Source organism: Perognathus longimembris, chromosome 10 (assembly GCF_023159225.1).
Source record: "Perognathus longimembris pacificus isolate PPM17 chromosome 10, ASM2315922v1, whole genome shotgun sequence".
NCBI classification, from domain to species: Eukaryota; Metazoa; Chordata; class Mammalia; order Rodentia; family Heteromyidae; genus Perognathus; species Perognathus longimembris.
In genome coordinates this window covers 32,595,273-32,618,646 of record NC_063170.1, presented here as the reverse complement: position 1 = coordinate 32,618,646, position 23,374 = coordinate 32,595,273, and the positions used below count along the sequence as shown (strand labels likewise).

At 41.6% G+C, this 23,374-nt stretch overlaps 1 protein-coding gene and 1 pseudogene across 1 annotated transcript; both read left to right on the top strand.

Moving 5' to 3' along the window:
* The first annotated feature begins 6,618 nt into the window (after positions 1-6,618).
* Positions 6,619-7,560, top strand: LOC125357928 (olfactory receptor 10G3). The gene has a single exon (XM_048354767.1). The coding sequence runs from the start codon at positions 6,619-6,621 to the stop codon at positions 7,558-7,560; it is 942 nt and encodes a 313-aa protein (XP_048210724.1).
* Positions 7,561-14,150: 6,590 nt separating this feature from the next.
* On the top strand, positions 14,151-16,362 carry LOC125358023 (annotated as a pseudogene).
* Positions 16,363-23,374: the final 7,012 nt, after the last annotated feature.

Below are 23,374 nucleotides of genomic sequence, written 5' to 3'. Positions count from 1 at the left end.
CACACACACACACACTTCTGTTTTAAAGCTTAACTATGCAACTAACATTTCACCTTTTAAATTCAGAATCTCACCAGATTCTCTGTCTCTGTCTCTCTGTCTGTGTCTCTGTGTGTGTGTGTGTCTCTCTCTCTCACACACACACACACACACACACACACACACTTCTGTTTTAAAGCTTAACTATGCAACTAACATTTCACCTTTTAAATTCAGAATCTCACCAGACCATTCACTGGCTGCATCTTTCCCCAAAGTTCCTCCTCATCAGATGTGTATTCATTGCCAGACTTTAATACAAACCAGAGAAGGTAAGCGTATCTTGGGGTGCTCTAACACTCCCACTTATATTCCTCTCTCAGCTGTAAGACAAGTGATCTGAGTAAAGCTATCATCTGATTTGTATTTAGTGAATATTTCAAATAGGCAATTCAAATTCATTGCAAATAAGCATTTCATAATTTAATGGAAACTTAGTCTCATGTCTCAAATTTAGTCATTCCACATTTCCCCTTTACATATTAATTTCAGTGTAGCACATCTTGAGATTGTTTTTTATTTGAATGCCTTATTGTAAAATACAGAACAGGGCAATAGATTGTATGAGTCTACTAAAATATGAGGTGCTTTTTATAAAGACAGTAAAACATGTTTTGAAAGATTGAAATGAAAACATTGCTAAGCTCCACAATGGGCCACTTTTCAAGGAAACACTCAGTGTGGTAAAGTGGGAGACAATGAAAGGGGATGGGCAACTGCATGGGGATCCTAGGAATAGTTCTGGCCTCTAGTTTGATTTCAGAATTTATACTTCCCTATATCAAGGGATTTTCTTTCCTTCCTTCCTTCCTTCCTTCCTTCCGTCCTTCCTTCCTTCCTTCCTTCCTTCCTTCTTTCTTCCTTTTTTGTAATTACAAGTGTGAACCTTCATCACTCCTTGCTTACAGATTATGATAGAGTGATCATACCAGTTTGGAATGTGTGTGTGTGCACATGCACGCGCGCACATGTGCACACATTTTCCTGGGACTTGAACTCAGGGCTTGGGTGCTGTTCCTGGACATTTTTACTCAACACTAGTGCTCTACCACTTGAGCTATAACTCTACTTCTGGCTTTTATGGTAGTTAATTGGAGATAAGAATCTCATGGGCTTTTTGTCACACTCCCACGTTAAGGAATTCCTTCCAGAATTCAACTTCTAAGAACCATGAGAACAGAACAGATGCAAACTGTCTGTGAATTCATGTCACCCCAGGTTACTGAGGCTGGTTAGTTGGTTGTGTGTTAACCAGAGATAAGAATCTAACAGACTTTCATACCCGGGCTGTCTTTGAACCATAATCCTCAGATCTCAGACTCATGAATAGCTAGAGTTACAGGTATGAGCCACTGGAGCCTGATACTCTCTTTGGTTTGTTTTTTGGGTTTTTTTGTGCCAATATTAGGGTTTGAACTCAAGGCCTTGTGCTCTTGTTTGGCTTTTCCAGATCAAGGCTGGTACTCTAACATTTAAGTGACACCTCCACTTCCTGTTTTGTTTTTCTTGGACTGTGGCTCACATCTGTAATCCTAAGTACTCAGGAGGCTGAGATCTGAGGATAACAGTTTGAAACCAGCCCAGGCAGGAAAATCAGAGAGACTTTTATCTCTAATTAACCACCAAAAAACCTGAAGTGAAGCTGTGGCTCAAAGCAGTAAAGTAGTAGTCTTGAGCAGCCAAGCTCAGGGACAGAGCCTAGACCCTGAGTTCAAGCCCCACAAGCAACTAACTAAATAGATAAATGAGTAAATATATATATATATATATATATATATATATATATATATATATATATATATGCTAAAGGGGTCCCTTAAATCGTAAAAGCACTTGCCTGGTATTACAAAGTTGTGGGTTCAATCCCTAATACTGCAAAAAATAATCATAGTGTCATAATAAGAAGTAAGTATCTTGGATAGAAGATACTCCTTTCAGTCATGAGATTGAGAATTCCCACTATAAATTCAAAACTTGGTTGTTTGGTTTGCAAATCATTCTCTCAGGTACATGATTATGTGAGTTGATTTCCCAGAGCCTGCTTTCCCCCAAGGAGAAATGACTAACTCAGGTTTCTAAACAACTTAACCTCATACCTTTGTGACCTCAGAGAGCTCTAGCATCCATGACACCCATACCAGAACTGTCTTCAGGTCAGCACTATTTGGGGCACAATGATGAATTTTTCAAGGAACTTGTCTGGGGCCTAAGCCCAAGAGTGAAAGGAGGAAACCAGTGTCTATAGCCCTGGTATATGAATAGCACTGGGGGCTGGGTTCCATGGCCCATGCCTGTAATTTTAGCTACTCAGGAAGCTGAGATCTCAGGATCATGATTCGAAGCCAGCCTCGGTAAAAATGTCTATGAGACTCTTATCTCTAATTAACCACCACAATGCTGGAAATAGAGATGTGGCTCAAGTGGTAGAGCTGCAACTGGGGCACACAAAAAAAGGCACTGTAGTTCATCACTGCTTTCCTGCAATTAAAATGGTTTTGTACACTGAAAAAAATCACTATTTTTCATTCCCTTGAAAGAGCTGAGATCTGAGGATCATGGTTCAAAGCCATCCTGAGCAGGAAAGTCAGTGAGACTCTTACCTCCAATTAACCACTAAAACATCAGAACTGGAGCTGTGGTTCAAGTGGGTAGAGCAGCAGTCTTGAGCAAAAAACTAAGGGACAGTACCCAGACCCTAAGTTCAAATCCCAGTACTGGAACAAACAAACAAAAATATACACACGCACGCGCATGCGCACGCGCACACACACACACACACACACACACACACACAGTTTTTTTAATCTACTGTGGCTTTATATTTGGGGTTTTCATCCAGCCAAAGAACTCAGAGCTCTACCACGTCTCACTCCTTTCATAGTGGTTGCCAGTTGCCAGCCCTCACAGTTCTCTGCTCTTCAGCGGACTGCTACCCTGCTCCTACAGCACTGATTAGAAAAATGACCCTCCTCTCCTTCTGAGTAAATGCAAATAATTCCGTAGGAAAAAAATCAAGCTATTTAACTTCATGGTGTTGGGAGCACAGCTGATTCCATCTTGATTAGGGAAACATGGTAGGAAATGTTGGGGGCAGTAGATTAGGTCAACCTGACCCCAAAATTCTGCTTGTGTAAATGGCTTGCTTAACTTGTTTCTTGCTTGCTCTACCCCCTGCGTAAGCCTCCTACATCTGTGCTACACTTTTACCTTTATAAATGCCAATTTGAGGACTGCTCGGGGGCACAGTGGCAGCTCCGGATTCTGCGCTGTGTTCCTGGCCTGTAGTTTCAGCTCCTGAGTCTGTGCTACATCACCGGCCAGGCAGTTTGCTTTCTGCTTCCCCAATAAACCCATCTTTTTGCTTGGGACTGTCTCTGAGTGGTGGACTCTTGGGGGGAAGTGGAACCTCCCCACCCTCCACCCCGTAACAATGGGTTTTTGTTTGTTTGCTTGTTTGTTTGTTGTTGTTTCTTTTGCTGTTTTTCTGTCACGCTCTCACTATGTAGCCCAAGCTGACCTACACCCCCAATCCTCCTGCCCCAGCCTCTAAATGCTGGGATTACTGGTATGTGCCACTACAGGTAACTTAAGGATTTGGGGTGTGGATGTGTGCTAGTATTGGGGTTTAAACTCAAGACCTCACATATCTGGCACTCTACCACTTGAGTTATGCCTTCAGCCCAGCATTTTGATAGGTAATTAGAGATGGAAACTCACAGACCTTTCTGCCCAGGATGGATTTGAATTACAGTCCTCTACATCTCAGCCTCCTGAGTAACAAAGATTACAAACATGAGCCACCACTGCCCAACTGTTTTGTTTTATTGTGTTTGTTTTTTAATTCAAATGTTTATTATAGCTAGGTGTAGTGGCTCAAGTCTGCAATCCTAGCTACTTGGCAGATAGAGATAAAGGGATTAAAGTTCAAGGCCAGCCTAGGAGAAAAGTACTCAAAATTCCATCTCAACCAGCAGCAGGGAATGGTGGCATGTGTGTGTTATGTGGTGCACCCCTGCATCCTAGCCACATTCATGTATGTGGTGCGCGCCTGCATCCTAACCACAGTGGTACCATGTGGTGCGCGCCTGCAACCTATCCACACTGGAAGCAGAAGCAGAAGGACCACCATCCAGGTCAGCCCAGGGCAAAAGTGAGACAAAATCTCAAAAAAAAACAATGTAGCTAGATGACGATGGCTCCTACCCATAATCCTACCTACTCAGAAGGCTAGCCCAGGCAGAAAAGACTCTAAGACTACAATTGGCCAGCAAAATACTTGCTGGGAGGAACAGTTCAAGTGGTAGAGCACCAGCCATGAGCAAGAAAAGCTCAACAAGAGCTCAAGATCCTGAATTCGAGCCCTCACACAAGTTTAGGAAGAAAAAACTAGCCTGGTGCCATGGCTCACACCAGTAATCCCAGTTATTTGGGAGGGTGAGATCTAGGATCACGATTCAAAGCCAGCCGGAGCAGGAAGGTCCACGAGACTCCAATTAACCACCAGAAAACCAGAAGTGGCACTGTGGCTAAAAGTGGTAGAGCACTAGCCTTAAATGAAAAAATACAGGAACAGTACTTCGGCCTTGAGTTCAAGCCCCATGACTGACACATAAAACAAAAAAATGCAAAAAAGGCTGGAGGCATGGCCCAGCAAGTAAGAGATCCTGAGTTCAAATCCTAATATCACCAAAAATAAATTTAAAATAAATAAGTTTTATTTTTAAAAATGTATATACTGGGGCTGGGGATATGGCCTAGTGGCAAGAGTGCTTGCCCCCGTATACATGAGGCCCTGGGTTCAATTCCCCAGCACCACATATATAGAAAATGGCCAGAAGTGGTGCTGTGACTCAAGTGGCAGAGTGCTAGCCTTGAGCAGAAAGAAGCCAGGGTCAGTGCTCAGGCCCTGAGTCCAAGCCCCAGGACTTTCCAAAAAAAAAAAAATGTATATATTATGCACAAGCAGTACTTTCATATAATCTAAGCAATTTTAACATTGTCTCAGAAAAAATTATTGAACATTTCTTTTAAATTTAAATTTTTATTTTTAATTGACTAATAGTTATATATTAGTGGAATACAATATGTTTTATCAAGCTAATTAGCATATTTATCACCTCCTCTTTTTTTGTTTGACATTTTAATGCCTCTCTTTTAGCAATTGGAAATGTATAATACAACATTCCTATGGTAACCCCTGAGTACAATAAACGGATTCCTGTCTCCCTGAACCTTTATAAGCTTCCTTTCTGCATCCCTCACCCAATCCCAGGTTCTAGTCACTAGTCTTCACCCTTCTGTAAATTCAATGATTTTAGACTCCATATTTTAGTACAATCATATGGCATTTTTCTTTCTTTTTCTTTTCTGTGTATCTGTGTGTGTGTGTGTGTGTGTGTGTGTGTGTGTGTGTGTGTGTGTGTACATGTGCCAGTCCTGAGCTTGAATTCAGGGGCTGAGCTCCCTGAGCTTTTTCAAAGCTCAAGGCTAGGTCTCTACTACTTGAGCCACAGTTATACTGCCATCTTTTTGGGTAGCTAATTAGAAATGAACTCATCATCACAGAGTTTCCTGCCCAGACTAACTTCAAACTGTGATCCTCAGATCTCAGCCTCCTGGGTAGTTAGGATTCTAGGTACTAGCCACCAGCACTAGGCTTGGCATTTGTCTTTCTGTGCCTGGCTTCTTCATTTAATATAATGCCTTCCATGTTCTTGTCTAAGGCTACATAGTATTCTAATGTGTATATATGGCCACATTTCCTTTATCCATCCATCTGTTAGGTGGAGTCTGTATCTTGGCTAGTATAAGCAACACTGCAATGAATACAGAAATGTAGATATCTCTTCAACATGCTGGGTTTAATTCTTTTGCATTTATACCTAGAAGTGGGATTACTAGATCATAGGGTAACTGTATTTTCAATGGTTGGAGAAAACTCCATACTGTCTTTTATAACTAATGTACTAATTTACATTCCAACCAATAGTAAGTAAGGTTCCTTCTTTTCTATATCCTTTCCAGCACATCATATCTCCCACAGGTTTGTTTGTTTAGTTCTTGTTTGCTTACTTGTTCATTTGCACTACTGAAGACTGGCAAAAGGGCCTATGCAGTTAAGCACTCTACCACTCACCTATACCACATCCTCAATGTTTCCAAAATTAGCCAGCCTAATGGGTGTGGGCAAATAGATATCACTTTGATTTTAACTTTGCTTCCTTGATGATACCTGATGATACACAAGCCACCAGTGCTCAGCTGATATAAACTTTTCCTAAAAGCCCAGAGAGTGAAGAGTTTAAGTTTTTCAGGTCAAAGCAACTACTCTTCTCTACATCATCACCCCAAAGCAGCTACAGAAGTCAGGTAAATAAGTGAGCATGGCTGTGTTCAGTAAAATCTTATTTATACAACTCTTGCCAGAGAACATAGTTTCTTTCCCCCAATTGTCATCTCTCCAGATGAGAGGAATTTCTCTGCCACTGGCCTTTTTTTTGACCCTAGATCTCATCACTTCCCTGTCACCTCATTACTAAATCCTGTTTCTCCATCCTCCAGGTGAAATCTCTCCAGGAAATGGAAAGAAGCAACTATACACTGTTGACTGAGTTTATCCTGACGGGAATTCCCTACCCACTCAAGCTAAGGACATTCCTTTTTGTGTTCTTTTTACTAATCTACATCCTGACCCAGCTGGGAAACCTGCTCATCCTGCTCACGGTTTGGGCAGATCCTCAGCTCCATGCTCGCCCCATGTACATCTTCCTTGGGATTCTCTCCATCATTGACATGGGCATCTCGTCCATCATTGTGCCTCGCCTCATGATGAACTTCACTTCAGGCATCAAGCCCATCCCATTTGGTGGCTGTGTGGCTCAGCTTTACTTCTATCACTTTCTCGGCAGCACTCAGTGCTTTCTCTACACCTTGATGGCCTATGACAGGTACCTTGCAATATGTCGGCCCTTGCATTACCCAGTGCTCATGACTACTAAACTAAGTCTTTTGCTTGTGGCTGGTGCTTGGGTGGCGGGCTCCTTCCATGGAACACTCCAGGCCATTCTAACCTTCCGTCTGCCCTACTGTGGTCCTAACCAAGTAGATTACTTCTTCTGTGACATCCCTGCAGTTTTGAGGCTGGCCTGTGCTGATACCACAATCAACGAGCTGGTGACTTTTGTGGACATTGGAGTGGTAGTTGCCAGTTGCTTCTCCCTGATCCTCCTGTCCTACTTTCAGATCATTCAGGCCATCCTGAGGATCCGAACAGCTGATGGGCGGCGCCGGGCCTTCTCCACCTGCGGAGCCCACATAACCGTGGTCACTGTGTACTATGTGCCCTGCGCCTTCATCTACCTGCGGCCTGAAACCAACAGTCCCCTGGATGGAGCAGCTGCTCTGTTCCCCACAGCCATTACTCCTTTCCTCAACCCCCTCATCTACACTCTGCGAAACAAGGAAGTGAAGCTGGCCCTGGAGAGAATGCTACTAGGCTCAAAGAATAAGAGTGAGGTTTGAAAGTGGAGAGACCCTCACATTTAGAATTTACTCTGATGTTTAGGTTTTAGTGAGGATGTTTTTTCCTTCTTGCTTTTTCTCTTCATGTACCAACATCATATTATGAGCTCATTATTTTTAATTAAATTTTACTGATAAGGTGATGTACAGAAAGGGTACAGTTACATAATAAGGTAGTGACTACATTTCTTGTCATATTTGTTACACCCTCCTTCATTTTTCTTTTCCTTCCCTAGTTCAGATAAGCTTATATACAATATCCAGTGTACCAGAATCATATACAGTGACCACAGGGAGTACGCCAAAGGAAATTCACCTAGTACATTAAACATAATGACAACAGTAAAATCCTCCTGTTTCCATCTCTTGGAGTTCATTTTGCTTAGCCTCATCTTATATAATCATATGTATGTAGCTGTTGAGCTATTGTGCTCCTGGCAGACCTATCCTAGACCTTTTTATGTTTATTTAGTAATTGTTTGGTTTTAGAGACATGATGTAAAGTCACTGACCAAAACATGTAGAAATACCATTTGAAAAGAAGTTTGTTATTTTACAGACATGATCTCTACTGTTCTCCCCTCCCCCTCCAACAACCACATATCAGGGAGACCATGCGCCTTTGTCCTCTGTGCTCTAGGCTTGTCTCACTCAACATTATTCGTTCAAGATCTGACCATTTCCCTGTGAATGCCATTATTTTATCACTTATTTTTTTTGCCATTAAGATTACCTTTATTTTAAGTACACATTAAACAGGAGATTGATTATCTAAAATCGAATGTAACACTTTTGAAAGAGACATATTCTAAAATAACTGATTTCAATGACAAATTATAAATTTACTGAGTAGTCTGATTTCTAAGTTTATCTTGCTGTTAATTTCATTAAACATATTGACTATTTTTTCAGTAGGCAGACAATTATGTTTAGAGACAATATTTTTTGTTGATTATTCAGTAGAATTCCTTATGTTACCTAATATGCACAGAATGGACTTTTCTATGAAATATGTAGGATGTCATGTTATCTTCTCCATATTAATAACATAATTAAGTTTTATTATGTAGTTGTCATATGTATGTGTGCATGTGTACTTTCAGTTATCAGAATAGAGCCCAAAGTTTAAAGATGTTAAATGATTCAGTCAAGTCACAAAAGTAGCAATGAGGATGTTTTAGAAATTCTTGACATCTAAAACAATTTGTATCTAAGTCTGTGTAAATGAAACATGTGGTCCTGGCCCCACAGTTGTGCAGATATTTGTCCCAGGAGACTACTTTTTTTTTTTTTTTTTTTTTTGCTGAAGAGACTATTTATTGTTACTAATGTTAGTAGTACATTAGTTGTGACATTTACACACATGCAAACAATATATCCTGATCAACATCTTCCTCTCTTATTCTCCTCCCTGCTCTCTCAAAGCCATTTTAACAAGTACATTGTATTTTCATATGTGCAAGTAAACTTTATGAACAATATTCTTTGTTAGCTCTCTCTACCTTGGTTGCTGCTCACCACACAATCTGAGCCTGTTTTAAGAATTCTTTTTTAAAAATGGATTTACATTCACAAGCCTTTTATCTTGTTTGGGTTCTCCAATGCAAACTGAGTTTTCTTCCAGATGAAAGACATTCCACATCTATTACATTACTAACGTTTCTCACATGTGTGAATTCTCTTAAGCCTGCTAAAGTGTGAATTTTGGTTGAAAGACTTTCTATGTTTACAAGGTTTCTCACCTGTGTGAATTCTATTATCCATGCCAAGGTCTGTCCACATTTGTTGTATTCGTAAGGTTTCTCTCCTGTGTGTTCTCTGATAAACATGAAGGTCTGGTCCAACTTCTGGTTGAAAGAATTTCCTCATTTGTTACATTCGAACTTGCCGCTCTTTGCGGCAGCGTGAAAAATCTGAACTGCCTGGTCCATCATTCCTCCTCCAGGCTGGGAATTGGCTGAAATTATCCCAGGGTATCGCAGGCACCAGAAATCTAGGCTATACCGGTAATGATAATATTCTCCCATGGAGCTCATTATTTTTAAAAACCTGAAAACAATAGCTTATGAGACAAAAAAAAAAAAAAACACCCACCTTCCAGGCTGGGGATATGGCCTAGTGGCAAGAGTACGTGCCTCGTATACATGAAGCCGTGGGTTCGATTCCTCAGCACCACATATATAGAAAATGGCCAGAAGTGGCACTGTGGCTCAAGTGGCAGAGTGCTAGCCTTGAGCAAAAAGAAGCCAGGGACAGTGCTCAGGGCCTGAGTCCAAGGCCCAGGACTGGCAAAAAAAAAAAAACAAAAAGACCTTCCAGTCTGTAAAGGTATGTATCTCATCCCTCTTTTATGAGTGGTTAGCATAATTGCTACTGTACTTTTGCCTTAACATTTAATAAAATATAATTAACATGATACTACATGTATCATAAAATACAATAAGATTGAATTAATTTTCAAGAAGATATTTATTTTAAAAGCACAAGGTGGGAACTTGGGATGTAGCTCATTGGCAGAGCCTTTGGTTTGATCCCCCAAAACCAATAAATAAATATCCAGAAAACAGCATGCCTGGCAAGAATATAAAGAATCTGGAACCTTAGTGATAATCTACAATGGTGATTATAGATGCTGCTATGAAGCTGCTGTGGAAACCAGCCAGGTGGTTCATCAAAGAATTGCAAGTAGAAGTATGATATGATCCATTCATTCCTGGGTAGGTATGTACAGAAAGGAACACAAAACAATTTGAATTTCAGAAAGATACTTGTGTAGCCATGAGCCCAACAGCACTTCTCACAACAAACACAAGAGGACAGCAACTCATGTGTCCATACACAAGTGTACATGTAGACAGAATGTGGTTTATATCTACAATGAAATATTACTCAGCCTTAAAAGGCAGGAAACCCTGGCAAGAGCTAAAAGATATAGGAGCTTCCAGGACATTATGCTAAGTGAAGCTAACCAGTTACAAAAAGATCAGCAGGGCACCGTGGCTCACACCTGTGAGGCCTAACTACTTAGGAAGCTGAAATCTGAGGATTGCAGTTCAAAGCCAGCTCAGGCAAGAAAGTCCATGAGACTCTTATCTGCAACAAACTACTCAGAAAAAGACAGAAGTGGTGCTGTGGATCAAATGGTAGAGCTCTAGCTTTGAGAGAAAAAGCCTTGAGCAAAAACTCTCAGGACAGCACCCAAACCCTGAGTTCAAGCCCTCAACCGACAAAATATAGTGTGCTGGGAGCTGGGTGCTAGTATCTCACACCTGTAATCTTAGCTACTCAGGAGGCTGAGAACTGGGGGTCACAGTTTGAAGACAGACTAAACTGAAAGATTCTTATCTCCAATTAAACAGTAAAAAGCCCCATGTGGAGCTGTGGCTCAAGCGGTAGAATGTCCATCCAGAATGAAAATGTCAAGTGAAAGTTCAAGCCCTAGTATCAACAAAGAGTGCTGGAGCTGATTGCATATGTAAATATGCATACCTGTATTTACATACTGAATATACCCAATAGTACTAAACTATATAGCTAAAATCTATTTATCTGGTAAATTTTTATTTTATTCTAAAATAAAACAAATCTATTAAGGCAAAGAGTGGGTGGAGAAAAGAAGGAATATAACTGGGGCTGGGGATCTGGCCTCGTGGCAAGAGAGCTTGCCTCGTATACATGAGGCCCTGGGTTCGATTCCTCAGCACCACATATACAGAAAACGGCCAGAAGTGGCGCTGTGGCTCAAGTGGCAGAGTGCTAGCCTTGAGCAAAAGGAAGCCAGGGACAGTGCTCAGGCCCTGAGTCCAAGGCCCAGGACTGGCCAAAAAAAAAAAAAAGAAGAAGAAGGAATATAACTGAAGATCAGTCATATGCTCATGGAACAGGGGTAGATATTGAACATCATTCTATTTACTCTTGTGTGTTTGGGAATTACTATACTAAAAGAATTTTTTTGTATGTGCTAGTCCTAGGGCTTGAATTCTTTTGTATGTGCTAGTCCTAGGGCTTGAATTCAAGGCCTGGGCACTGTCCCTGAGCTCTTTTTACTCAAGGCTAGCACTCTACCTCTTGAACTATACAGCTCCACTTCCAGCTTTTTTTGTTCTTAGAGACAAGACTCTCACAGTTGTACAGGCAGGCTTTGAACTGTTCCTCAGATCTCAGTCACCTAAGCAGCCAATATTTCAGGTGTGAGCCACCAGCACCTTGGGCTCTAGCTTTAAAGTCTTTTAGTAAAGGGCACTGGTAGCTCATGCCTGTAAATCCTAACTACTTAGTAGACTGAGATATGAGAATAGTGGTTCAAAGCTAGCCAGGGCAGGAAAGTCCATGAGACTCTTTATCTCCAATTGACCACCAGGAAACCTGGTAGTGTGCTGTGGCTCAAAGTGAGAAAAGTCTTTTAGTATAAACTGGGCCTGTGGCTTATACCAGTAACACTAGCTACTCAGGAGATCTGAGGATTGCAGTCTAAAGCCAGCCCAGGCAAGAAAAGTCTGTGAGAGGTTGTCTGTTTCCTCACCACCACCCAAATTCAGGGCCTGGGCACTATCCCTGAGCTTTTGTGCTCAATGCTACCACTCTGCCACTTTGAGCCATAGCTCCACTTCCAGTTTTCTGGCAGTTAATTGAAGATAAGAGTCTCATGGCCTTTCTTCCTGGGCTGGCTTTGAACTGTGATCCTCAGATCCCAGCCTCCTGACTAGCTAGGATCATAGGGATGTGCCACTGGCATCCAGTCCAAGAGACTCTTATCTCCAATTAACTAACTACTAAAATGCCAGACGTGGAGCTTTAGCTCAATTGGTAGAACATTCACTTTGAGCACAAAAGCTCAGAAATAGTGCCTAGGCCCTGAGTTCAAGTATCAACACACACACACACACACACACACACACACACACACACACACACACACACACACACACACACACAACTAGAGCCATGAAACTTCCAAGACAATGTTTTCCAAACTGAGGTGAAAGTTAGTTCAAGGCTTTGGGATATGTGGCCAGTTTGAAAGGAAACACTTTGTTGACAAGGAGTGCTTGGGATGACTACAACCTCACTTCAGGTACAGGTCTGACTGGAAAGCCTTGGAAACTACTTTGAGATTTGACTTAAGGATGGGCAAGAGGTTAATTTTCTATTGCTGTTTAATAACTTAGAAGCTTAAAATAGCATCCATTTTTTGACTCACAATTGTCCAGGTCAAGGTAAGCATGACCTAGTTCTCTGCTCAGTCTCCCAAGACTGAAATCAAACTCAATATCTCCTCCCACCTCCATGGTCATTTAGTACAATGCTTTGTAATAACTAAGGGCCCAGGATCCTCATTGCTGCCAACTAAAGGCCACTTTCAGGGCCCACTTCACTTTCATTCATCTCCTTGCCAATTGCTCTTCCTTGCTCCACCTTCAATGGCAATGTCCAATCATGAAATGTCCCATCAAGCACTTGGTGTGTGTTTCTGAGTTCTCACACTGAGCTCTCAAAACCCTTGTAAATGCCTGAGTGACACAGATGGTACAAAGTCTTTTGCTCTAATATTTTCCCTGTAGCCTTGCTCCTAACACAAAGCTTCTAAATCCCTTAGATCTTTCTAGCGATCAAAGTGTCTTTAATGTAATGAGGAGAGTCTTGAAAAGCTCCACTAGCTTCAAAAATACAAACAGGTCACCAGAAAGACCATGCTATGATTAGAAGCTGGGAACTTTTAGCCTTTCCAGAAAGGAAGAGAAGAGGTGATGATAAGGTTAATGATTTATCATGCCTATGACATGAAATATCCACAAAAAATCTTGAAAAATAAAAACAAGAAGATATAGCCAGGTGGCTCACACCTGTAATTCTAGCTACTCAGGAGGCTGAGCTCTGAGGATCACCGTTTGAAGCCAGCCTGGGAATTAAAATCCAAGAAACTTTTATCTCTAATCAACCAGCAAAAGCCAAACATGCAGATATAGTTCAATTGGTAAAGCATTAACTGGAACAGAAAAGGCTAAGCAAGGCCTTGAGTTCAAGCCCTAGTTCCAACACACACACACACACACACACACACACACACACACACACACACACACACACGAGAATCCAGAGAGCATCCTAGCTGGCAAACATGTCCAGGTGTTGGAAAGATGATGTACTCCAACCTAAGAACAGAGGCCCATCACCCACAATGCTTCCACACTTCACTGTCTATGCCTCTACCGCTGGCTGTCCACTGGCACCCTTTGTAATACCCAGAAAACAGAATCTGATGTCTGTGCACACTGCAAGCCAATGTGGTACATGATCAAAACCAAGGAGAGGGCTTGGTGATACATTTTTCATTATCTTTAAGTGTAGAAAGGAAGTGCCTTATACAACAAAGCAGTTTATTAATACAATAGCTCTTAATCAGTGTCACCTCCTCCAACTATCTCACCCCCCTTCAGCCCACCCCTTCCCTTAATTTTGTAATATATACAATGATTTTTTACTTCTTCCTCCTTCCCCTTTTCATTTGTCCATCATCTTCCTTTGCCCACACTCGCCCCACTTTGCATGTATAGAATCCTGGTCTTGCAGAAATGCCACTGACACAGTGGTGGCTGCTGTCTGCTTCTGAGGAAAAGTGAGCTGCGTGGCTGGTGGCTGAGGCTGGCAGGGGTCGACACCGGAGCCGGGCAGTGCCCACTTCACCCAGCTGTGACCTCCTTTGAACAACTGATGATTTATATCCTTGTTCCAAGTTTCTACAAATAAAAAGATGGGTGGATTATTTTCTCGATGGAGGGCAAAACCTTCCACTGTAGAAGTTCTAGAAAATATAGATAAGAAATCCAGTCTATCAGTGGTTTAAGAAGTCTATCAAATAATAGACACTGCAAGAATGAAAACAGACCTACAGTGTGGTGTAAATCAATCGTTTGGAGCATAAGAACAGTGCTTATTTTCTTCTTTTCCAAGAGAACAGAAAGAAATAATGAAGCATTGGATGATTTAAAATTACGGAAGAAGAAAATACTTGAAGTCATGGAAAAAGAGACTTACAAAACAGCTAAACTAGGAGCTGGGGATATGGCCTAGTGGCAACAGTGATCGCCTTTTATACATGAGGTCCTGGGTTCAATTCCCCAGCACCACATATACAGAAAATGGCCAGAAGTGGCACTGTGGCTCAAGTGGCAGAGTGCTAGCCTTGAGCAAAAAGAAGCCAGGGACAGTGCTCAGGCCCCGAGTCCAAGGCCCAGGACTGGCAAAAAAAAAAAAAAAAAAAAAAAAAAGCTAAATTAATTCTTGAAAGGTTTGATCCAGACTCCAAGAAACCAAAGGAGTTTGAGCCACCATCTGCTGGAACAGCTGTAACTGCAAGACCGGGTCAAGATATTCGTCAGCGAACTGCAGCTCAAAGAAACCTTTCGCCAACACCAGTAAGCTCTAATCAGGGACCTCTTCCTTCACAAGTTCCAGTATCTCCTGGACCACCAAAGGATGCTTCAGCTCCGGTGGACCACCAGAAAAAACTGTTACTTCATGCTCTACCAAGACGTCTTGGATCCCCTGCTACTTCAGCGCCTGGAATGGGTCGGTGCTCTGGACAGAATTGTTGAATATTTAGTTGTGATGGTCCACAGAACAGGTATGCCCTTTTTTGTCACCAGTGTTTTTCTCACAATGGTATGGCTTTGAAGGAAGAATTTGAATACATTGCCTTTCGGTGTGCCTGTTTTTCTTGAATGCTGCAAGAAAAACCAGACTCCAGGCTCCAAGACTGCCAGAGTTTAATTTTGAGAAGAGGCAAGCAGTTGAAGGTTCAAATTTAGTTGATGCCTTGACGTCAGAAAGTATGCTTTCATCAGAGAACCAATTTAGTGAAGAATCTTTAGAAGAACAAGATGTTCTTGATAACAGCACAGAACAGACAGAAGAAAAATACTAGCTACAGAGCAGACAAACCAAATGACAGAAAAGGCATCTGGCTCAGAGGAACAAGAGAAGAAACATACAATGAGGAAAACTCAACAAATGAAGCCAAAATAACAGTTTTCAGAGCAGATTCTATTACTAATCTTGAACTAAGAGGTGAATCTTTTTTTTTAGACATTTTTATTTATTTTTATTATTTTAAGTAGTTGTATAAAGGGGCTTCAATTCAACATACCAAATTATGAGTATAATACATCTTGATCAATATCACCCCTTCCATCATCCTCCTCAATCTCTCCTAAATCCACCAATTGATTAGAGCATTTTATCTTGAGTTAAAAAAAAAAAAAAAAGAAATTTCCATCCAAGATTCTCTGCTTTTGAGTGTCTCACTTTTTTTTTTTTTTTTTTGAGGCAGATACAGAGTATTTATTCTTTTTGGAGTAGTTTCCCTTTAGATATATCATGGGCCTTGGTGAAGATTTTAACAAAAGCAGTTTGTAAGTACCTGTTATACTATTGTATGCTCCAGCTACAGCATTCTTAGGTATATACCCAAAGGAATCAATGTCGGCACACTATATAGACACACAAATGCCTATTGTTTATTGTGGCACTATTCACAATAACCAAATCAGGGAAACAATCTAGATGTCCTTCAACAGATAAATAAATAAAGAAAACATGGCATATAGACAATGGAACAAGAGGAACAAAACTGGGCTGGGAGTATGGTTCAAATGATACAGCATTTGCCCAGCAAGCTCACATGCTTAAGTTCAAATAAGAGGAGAATCTTTGATGACAAAGTAGTAAATGTTTCCATGTGCCTTCAACTGGATATTTGTAGTCTTGTTGATGTCAGGTATTGCTTTTTTTGATGGTACTTAATTTTTTGCCCCTACACATATATTCTTAATACCATTTAAATCCAGATTGCCTAGAAATTTCAGTATATCAAACAAATTAGTGGATATTAAAGTTACAAGGAAGCAATACCAGTGAAATAAGATACTTTTGAATGTACAATGATCCACAAAGTTAGGTAGTTTTTAGATACTTTGTCTATCCTAGCAATAAAAAAATGGATAACATTTTTGTTTTCTACATGTATCACTTGTAAATAATACCTGTTTTGACGTAGGAAGACTTTTGATTAAGAATAAATTCTCCAGTTGTGTTTGTTTTAAGGAATGAAACACAATTAAGATTTTTTAATATTTCATCAATAAAACCTGAAAAAATTTTAACTCTTGAGATATTTGCCAATGGGGTGGAAATATCTGTTTAGGTATTTACATTAAGTGATATTGAAGTTATAATTGTAACTACATAGGCATTGGTACGAATTCTCAGTAAGAAATTCTATTGATGTCTTTTATTTTGCAGCTGGGCCAAAAGCATACAATGTATATAATTAGTTTATGTTTACATATTAACATATAGGAAATATACCTGCACTTGACTGTACTTGAATTCTTGGTATTATTTATACTTGTAAAATAATAATGATGAGGGGCTGGGAATATGGCCTAGTGGTAAAGTGCTCGCCTCATATACATGAAGCCCTGGGTTCAATTCCTCAGCACCACATATATAGAAAAAGCTGGAAGTGGCGCTATGGCTCAAGTGGTAGAGTGCTAGCCTTGAGCAAAAAGAAGCCAGGGACAGTGCCCTGAGTTTAAGCCCCAGGACTGGCAAAATAATAATAATAATAATAATGACAATATATAAGTGAATTTTGTGCTCTTGTATGTGTTTTGTTAAGAAAAATAAAGATGACCTGGCCAAAAAAAAAAAAAAAAGAAATGCCACCAACACTCAGTTAATAATGCAAGGAGTCCTTATTATCCATGCAGCGACTACACTCCACTCATCAGATAGTAGAGCATAGTGCTAGTCTGACAGCCTGTTGGTTTTTTTTCAGCAGAATTTTTAAAGGGTAAAAAACACATGCAGGTGGTGCACAAACAAGCAGATTTACAGAAGCAGAAGTAGTATTTAGTGATTATAGGTAGCGATTACAATTCCAGTAAATAAGGTAGTAATTCATCAAAAGCAAAGTTCACATTCCAGACTCCCCCTTTGTTCAATTCCTGATTCTAGGTTTAGCTGATATTAGCCAGATCACTTTCCTGACCCTCCCTATTGGATCTGGGTTTTTCTACTATAATTTACTACTGTTGACCGAATTCCAGTAAACTGGCCTGGCTCTAAGGTTTACTTTAAGGCCTATCTGTGGAATCTCTGGAATTTCCCTTTAATGACTAACCTGGAGTCTTTCTCCCAGAGATAATTTGTCCCTAATATTTGGCCCTATTTTTAACATTAATAATTTGTCCTGTCTCAGATTTTACACATGTACCTATTTCCTTAAGGGATCTTGTTGGACTTTGACCTAGTCTAAATGATTATACTATTTGCCACCCCCTCCCCTCCTCTCTCATGTCTCCTGGGTCTTCTATCTCCTGTCTCTCCTCCAGTCATCATGTCCTCCCACTTTAGCCCTAGATTGGGGTTGATCTGGTTTGTTTGTATTGCTTTACCACTCTTTCCTTCCTTTCCTGCTCTCAGAGCTCAGTTTTCTGACAGTATAAAGTGTATTTGAAGGGTTGCAGGTCTTTGAGACTCAAGTCCACTTGCAGTCCAATAAAGACTCCCAATTTAACTTCTCAAAACGTGGCTTCTCCATATCTCACTATTACAGTTAGTTGCCTTATGTCATCTGCAAAAAGGGAGAATTTTACTTTTTTTTTTTTTTGGCCAGTCCTAGGGCTTGAACTCAGGGTCTGAGCACTGTCCCTGGCTTCTTTTTGCTCATGGCTAGAACTCTGCCAACTTGAGTCACAGAGCCACTTCTGGCCTTTTCTATTTATATATATGGTGCTAAGGAATTGAACCTAGGGCTTCATGTATATGAGGCAAGCACTCTTGCCACTAGGCCATATTCCCAACCAAGTTTTACTTCTTTCCCTATCTGGATCCCTTTTATGTTTTTCTCTTGCTTTATTTCTCCTGCTAAGAATTCCAATATATTGAAGAGGAGTTTAGAGAATAGACATCCTTGTCTCATTCTTTGTTTTAAAAGAAATTATTTTTGTTTTGGACCATTAAGAATAAAGTTGGGAGAGAAGAGAAGTGATGAAATTGTCCAAAAAGAAATGTATTCTTGGGTAAGGAATGTGGTAGTGGTAGAGTGCTTGCCTAGCAAGCATGAGGCCCTGGGCTTGATTCCTTGATATCACATGAATACAAAAAATAAATAAGTTTAAAAAAAAAAAAAGAAATATGCTCTTTAACTGACTTACATAACTGTAATCCCTCTGTACATGACCTTTATAACAACAATAAAAATTTAAAAAGAATAATATTGGCTGTACATTCTATTTATTTTTTAAAAAACAATAGAAATGTTAGATTTCTTGTCATCAATTTATACAGTCATATGCCTTTGTACCCCTGACATTCTTTTGTCCTAAATATGTTTGCAAAATCTAGACATAGTCAGCTCTGGTCAAGATTAGAAAGATTGAGGAGGAAAAGATGGCGCCGCCACAGTAGGGAGGCACCCTGACTCGCTCCAACTGAATAGCGAGCTGGGAACTCCAACACCCAACACCCCATCAAGAACCCAGCAAAACCAGCAGCCAGAAGCAGTGGAGATATGCAGGAAAACACAAAGGAGTAAAAAAGAAGAGCCGAAAACCTACACGGAGCCAGAAAATCTCCGGGGCACCCTCCCCCCTCCCCACCAGCCGACCCTGGCCCAAACAGGGACAGGCTGGGAAAGGGGAACTGGGTGATCGGCAGACAGGCTGCTGGGAGCACAGAATCCAGACAGCGGGACCCCACAGTCACTAGGGAGGGTGCGGACCAAGACATACGACAGCAGCGATGAGAAGTTCGGGTCCACACCGGGTTCAGACGGACGGCAGCTGGGGAACCCAGCGCGGCAGAAGGGGGGAGCCAGGGATGCCACCACAACACTTTGCCACCCCCTGAAGGACCAACGGCTATGCGGGACACACACACAATCCAGGATCAGTGAGTCCCCCATTACCCCATCACCCAAGGGGAGACCAGCTATCAGAGACACAAACCCTACAAAGAAGCTAGATCTCCCTCCCTCCCCCTCCCCACACCGAGGGAACAAAGAACCCCCAATCAGGCGGGAAGCTCCCATCAGGCGCTGGGAAGTCAGTTCAGCAGGGGAAGGGTGGAGCAGCTCCAAGGTCTCGCAGGATCCTGAACTGGCCAAATCAGCCCTGCACCCTTGCCAACAGGGGCCAGGGTACGGCCAGCAGCGCAAGCTCCACCCGAGGTGCCTGGACCTCACGGACTCTTACAACTAAAATCACAGAAGCTGGTGGGCAATACCAGCACAGTAGGGACACCTGGGCCTGATCATGAGCTCCCCCTCGGAGCGGAGTCAAGGTCTGAGGGCCTAACCCGCACCCAGACAATCGATCCCACTGGGCCCCACACATACCGCCCCTCACAACGGACTCGCAGGAGGGCGCAAACACAACCCAACAACCCGAGGCTCGCTCTGGGAGGCATACCCTGCTAAAGTGGACAGGGCCACAGCACCAGTGCCTGTTGTAGTGGGTGCACAGCACAGAGGTGGGCAGGGCCCCCAGCTACAGCGCCCGCTCTGGTAGGCGTACCCCGCACAGGTGGGGGGGGCCACAGCGACAGCACCTGCTCTGGTAGACGCGCCTACACAGGAGGGAGGGGAGAGCTATAAACCAAACCTGAGAAGCTATCCACAGATCTCCAGATGCACAAATCACAAAGAAACATAACACAGTTCATCAAAGAGCAAGCCAACTCGCCAGCTCCAAAAAGCAGCACGAATGAAGAGGAGATGGAGATTAAAAAAGCAAATGAGGCCATGTTAAACAGGAATGATGGAAAGCGTCAGAAATGAAATCAGAAAACAATTCCAGGAGTTTAGAGCGGAAATCTTGAAGGACACCCAGGAAGCCAAGAAAGAAATGGAAGCAAAAATGGATATAATACAAGCCTCCTTTAAAGAAGACCTTAACATCCTGACACTTGAAATGCATGAAAAAATAGATTTAAAATACAACTCTTTAAAGGAAGAAATTTCTACGATCAGAGCTGATCTGACAACCATAAATAGAACTCTGACATCCATAAACTCCGCAATTGAAACCACAACACAAAGAGTTGACCATATGGAATCCAGAATCTCTCGCCTGGACGATGAAGCAGCCGACAACAACCAGAAAATTACCACACTCCAAGAAACGGTGAAGCTTCAGGGCAGACTAACCAGGAACTAATGGACAAAGACAAGAGATATAATCTGTGCATAATTGGAATAGAAGAAGGAGCCAAATACCAGAGCAGAGGGCTTAAACATTCTCAATAAAGTTATTGCAGAGAACTTCCCCAATCTCACAAGGGACCCCATCCAGGTAACCAAAGCCTATAGGACACCTGGCAGACCAGACCCCAGAAAAGCCACCCCAAGGCACATAATATTCAAGAATTCAGATCTCAAGATTAAAGAGAAAATTCTGAATTCAGCCAAAGCGAAGAAAGAAATTTTCTACAATGGGAAGAGGATTCAAATAACAGCTGACCTATCCACACAAACTTACCAAGCACGAAGTGAGTGGAAGAACACCATCCAAGTACTTCAGGCTAACAATATGCAACCTCGGGTCAAATATACAGCGAAACTGGAGTTCACATTCGAAGGGAAAACCAGATCTCTCCACACCAAAGAGGAGCTAAAGGAGTATGTGAATAAAAAACCAGCCCTACAGCGAATTCTAAGAGGGGAGCCCCACCCAACAGAGATCGTACAAGACACACAGACAGAAACAGAAAGAAATTACAATAGACAAAGTCCAACAGAAAGAACAGCTCACTAAAGACAAGAAAAAAAAAAAGAGGAAAAAACAGCCCAACAAGAAAATGGAAGGAGAAAAAAAGACCCTTATCCTTGATCTCCTTAAATATAAATGGTTTAAACTCTCCGATAAAGATGAGCAGACTGGCAGGATGGATCTGCAAACAAAAAGTTGCCATCTGTTGTCTACAAGACACCCACCTTACAGCAAGAGACAAAAACAGGCTCCGAATGAAAGGATAGAGCAAGATCTACCAAGCAAACGCACCTACCAAAACGGCAGATGTAGCCATTCTGATCTCAGACAAGCTGGACTTCTCATTAAAATCAACTCAAAAAGACAAAGAAGGACACTACATATTAATACAAGGAAAAATCCAGAATCAAGACATCACGGTGATAAATGTATACTCACCAAACAAAAGAGGCCGTACTACATATGTCAAGCAAATTCTCACAGAATTACAGAACAAGATAGACACAAACACAATCATAGTGGGTGACCTTAATACCCCACTCTCTCCAAGAGACAGATCCAACACCCAGAGGATCAGCAAGGGAGCTGAGGACCTAAGTAACACCATATCCCAAATGGATCTGACAGAGCTATACAGAATCTTCCACCCTACAGAGACCCAATACACCTTCTTCTCAGCAGCCCATGGATCATATTCCAAAATAGACCACGTCATAGCCCACACAAAGAACCTCAGCAAATACAAAAGTATTGACGTCATCCCATGTATTATAACTGATCATAGTGGATTAAAGGTAACCCTCAACAACAAAGGATACCACAGAGGCTATACACACTCTTGGAGGCTAAACCCCACACTGCTATCCAACACTTGGGCCACAGACCAAATTAAAGATGAAATCAACGAATTCATAAGCCACAATGACAATGAAAATACATCACAAAGAAACCTATGGGACACAGCTAAGGCAGTACTGAGGGGCAAGATCATTGCCCTCAGCACTCACATTAAAAGAATGGAAGCAGGGCTAGGAATATGGCCTAGTGGCAAGAGTGCTCACCTTGTATACATGAAGCCCTGGGTTTGATTCCTCAGCACCACATATATAGAAAACGGCTAGAAGGGGCACTGTAGCTCAAATGACAGAGTGCTAGTCTTGAGCAAAAAGAAGCCAGAGACAGTGCTCAGGCCCTGAGTCCAAGGCCCAGGACTGGCAAAAAATAAAATAAGTTTGGGGCTGGGAATATGGCCTAGTGGCAAGAGTGCTTGCCTCGTATACATGAGGCCCTGGGTTCGATTCCTCAGCACCACATGTATAGAAAATGGCCAGAAGTGGCGCTGTGGCTCAAGTGGCAGAGTGCTAGCCTTGAGCAAAAAGAAGCCAGGGATAGTGCTCAGGCCCTGAGTCCAAGGCCCAGGACTGGCCAAAAAAAAAAAAAAAAAAAAAAGAATGGAAGCAGAGCAGGTGAATAACCTCACGATGAAACTAAAACAACTGGAGAAAAAAGAAATGACAGAATCTAAACGACTAGGAGGGGAGAGATCACAAAGATTAAAGAAGAGATAAATCTGATTGAGAATAGAAAGACCATCCAACAAATAAATAAGACTAAAAGCTGGTTCTTTGAGAAAATAAATAAATTGACAGACATCTCGCAAGACTTACAAAAAAAAAGAAGAGAAGAGACTCATATACGTAAAATCAAGGACTCCACCGAAAAAATTACAACAAGTACACACGATATTCAAACAATCATAAGGAGCTATTTCCAAAACCTCTACTCAGCAAAAAACAATAATTTTACAGAAATGGATCAATTCTTAGAGAAGTACAAACTGCCCAAACTGAACCAAGAAGAAATAAATCAACTAAGTAAACCAATAACTTACAGCGAGATACAGGAGGTAATCAAGAACCTCCCAACAAAGAAAAGCCCAGGCCCACATGGATTCAGCAACGAATTCTACAAAACCTTTAGTGATGAGTTAATACCAATACTCCTCAAACTCTTCCATGAAGTAGAAACAGAGGGAGAAATCC

Bases quoted from the DNA above. Each gene is read 5' to 3' on its own strand.
- LOC125357928 (XM_048354767.1), top strand. From the start codon at position 6,619: ATGGAAAGAAGCAACTATACACTGTTGACTGAGTTTATCCTGACGGGA.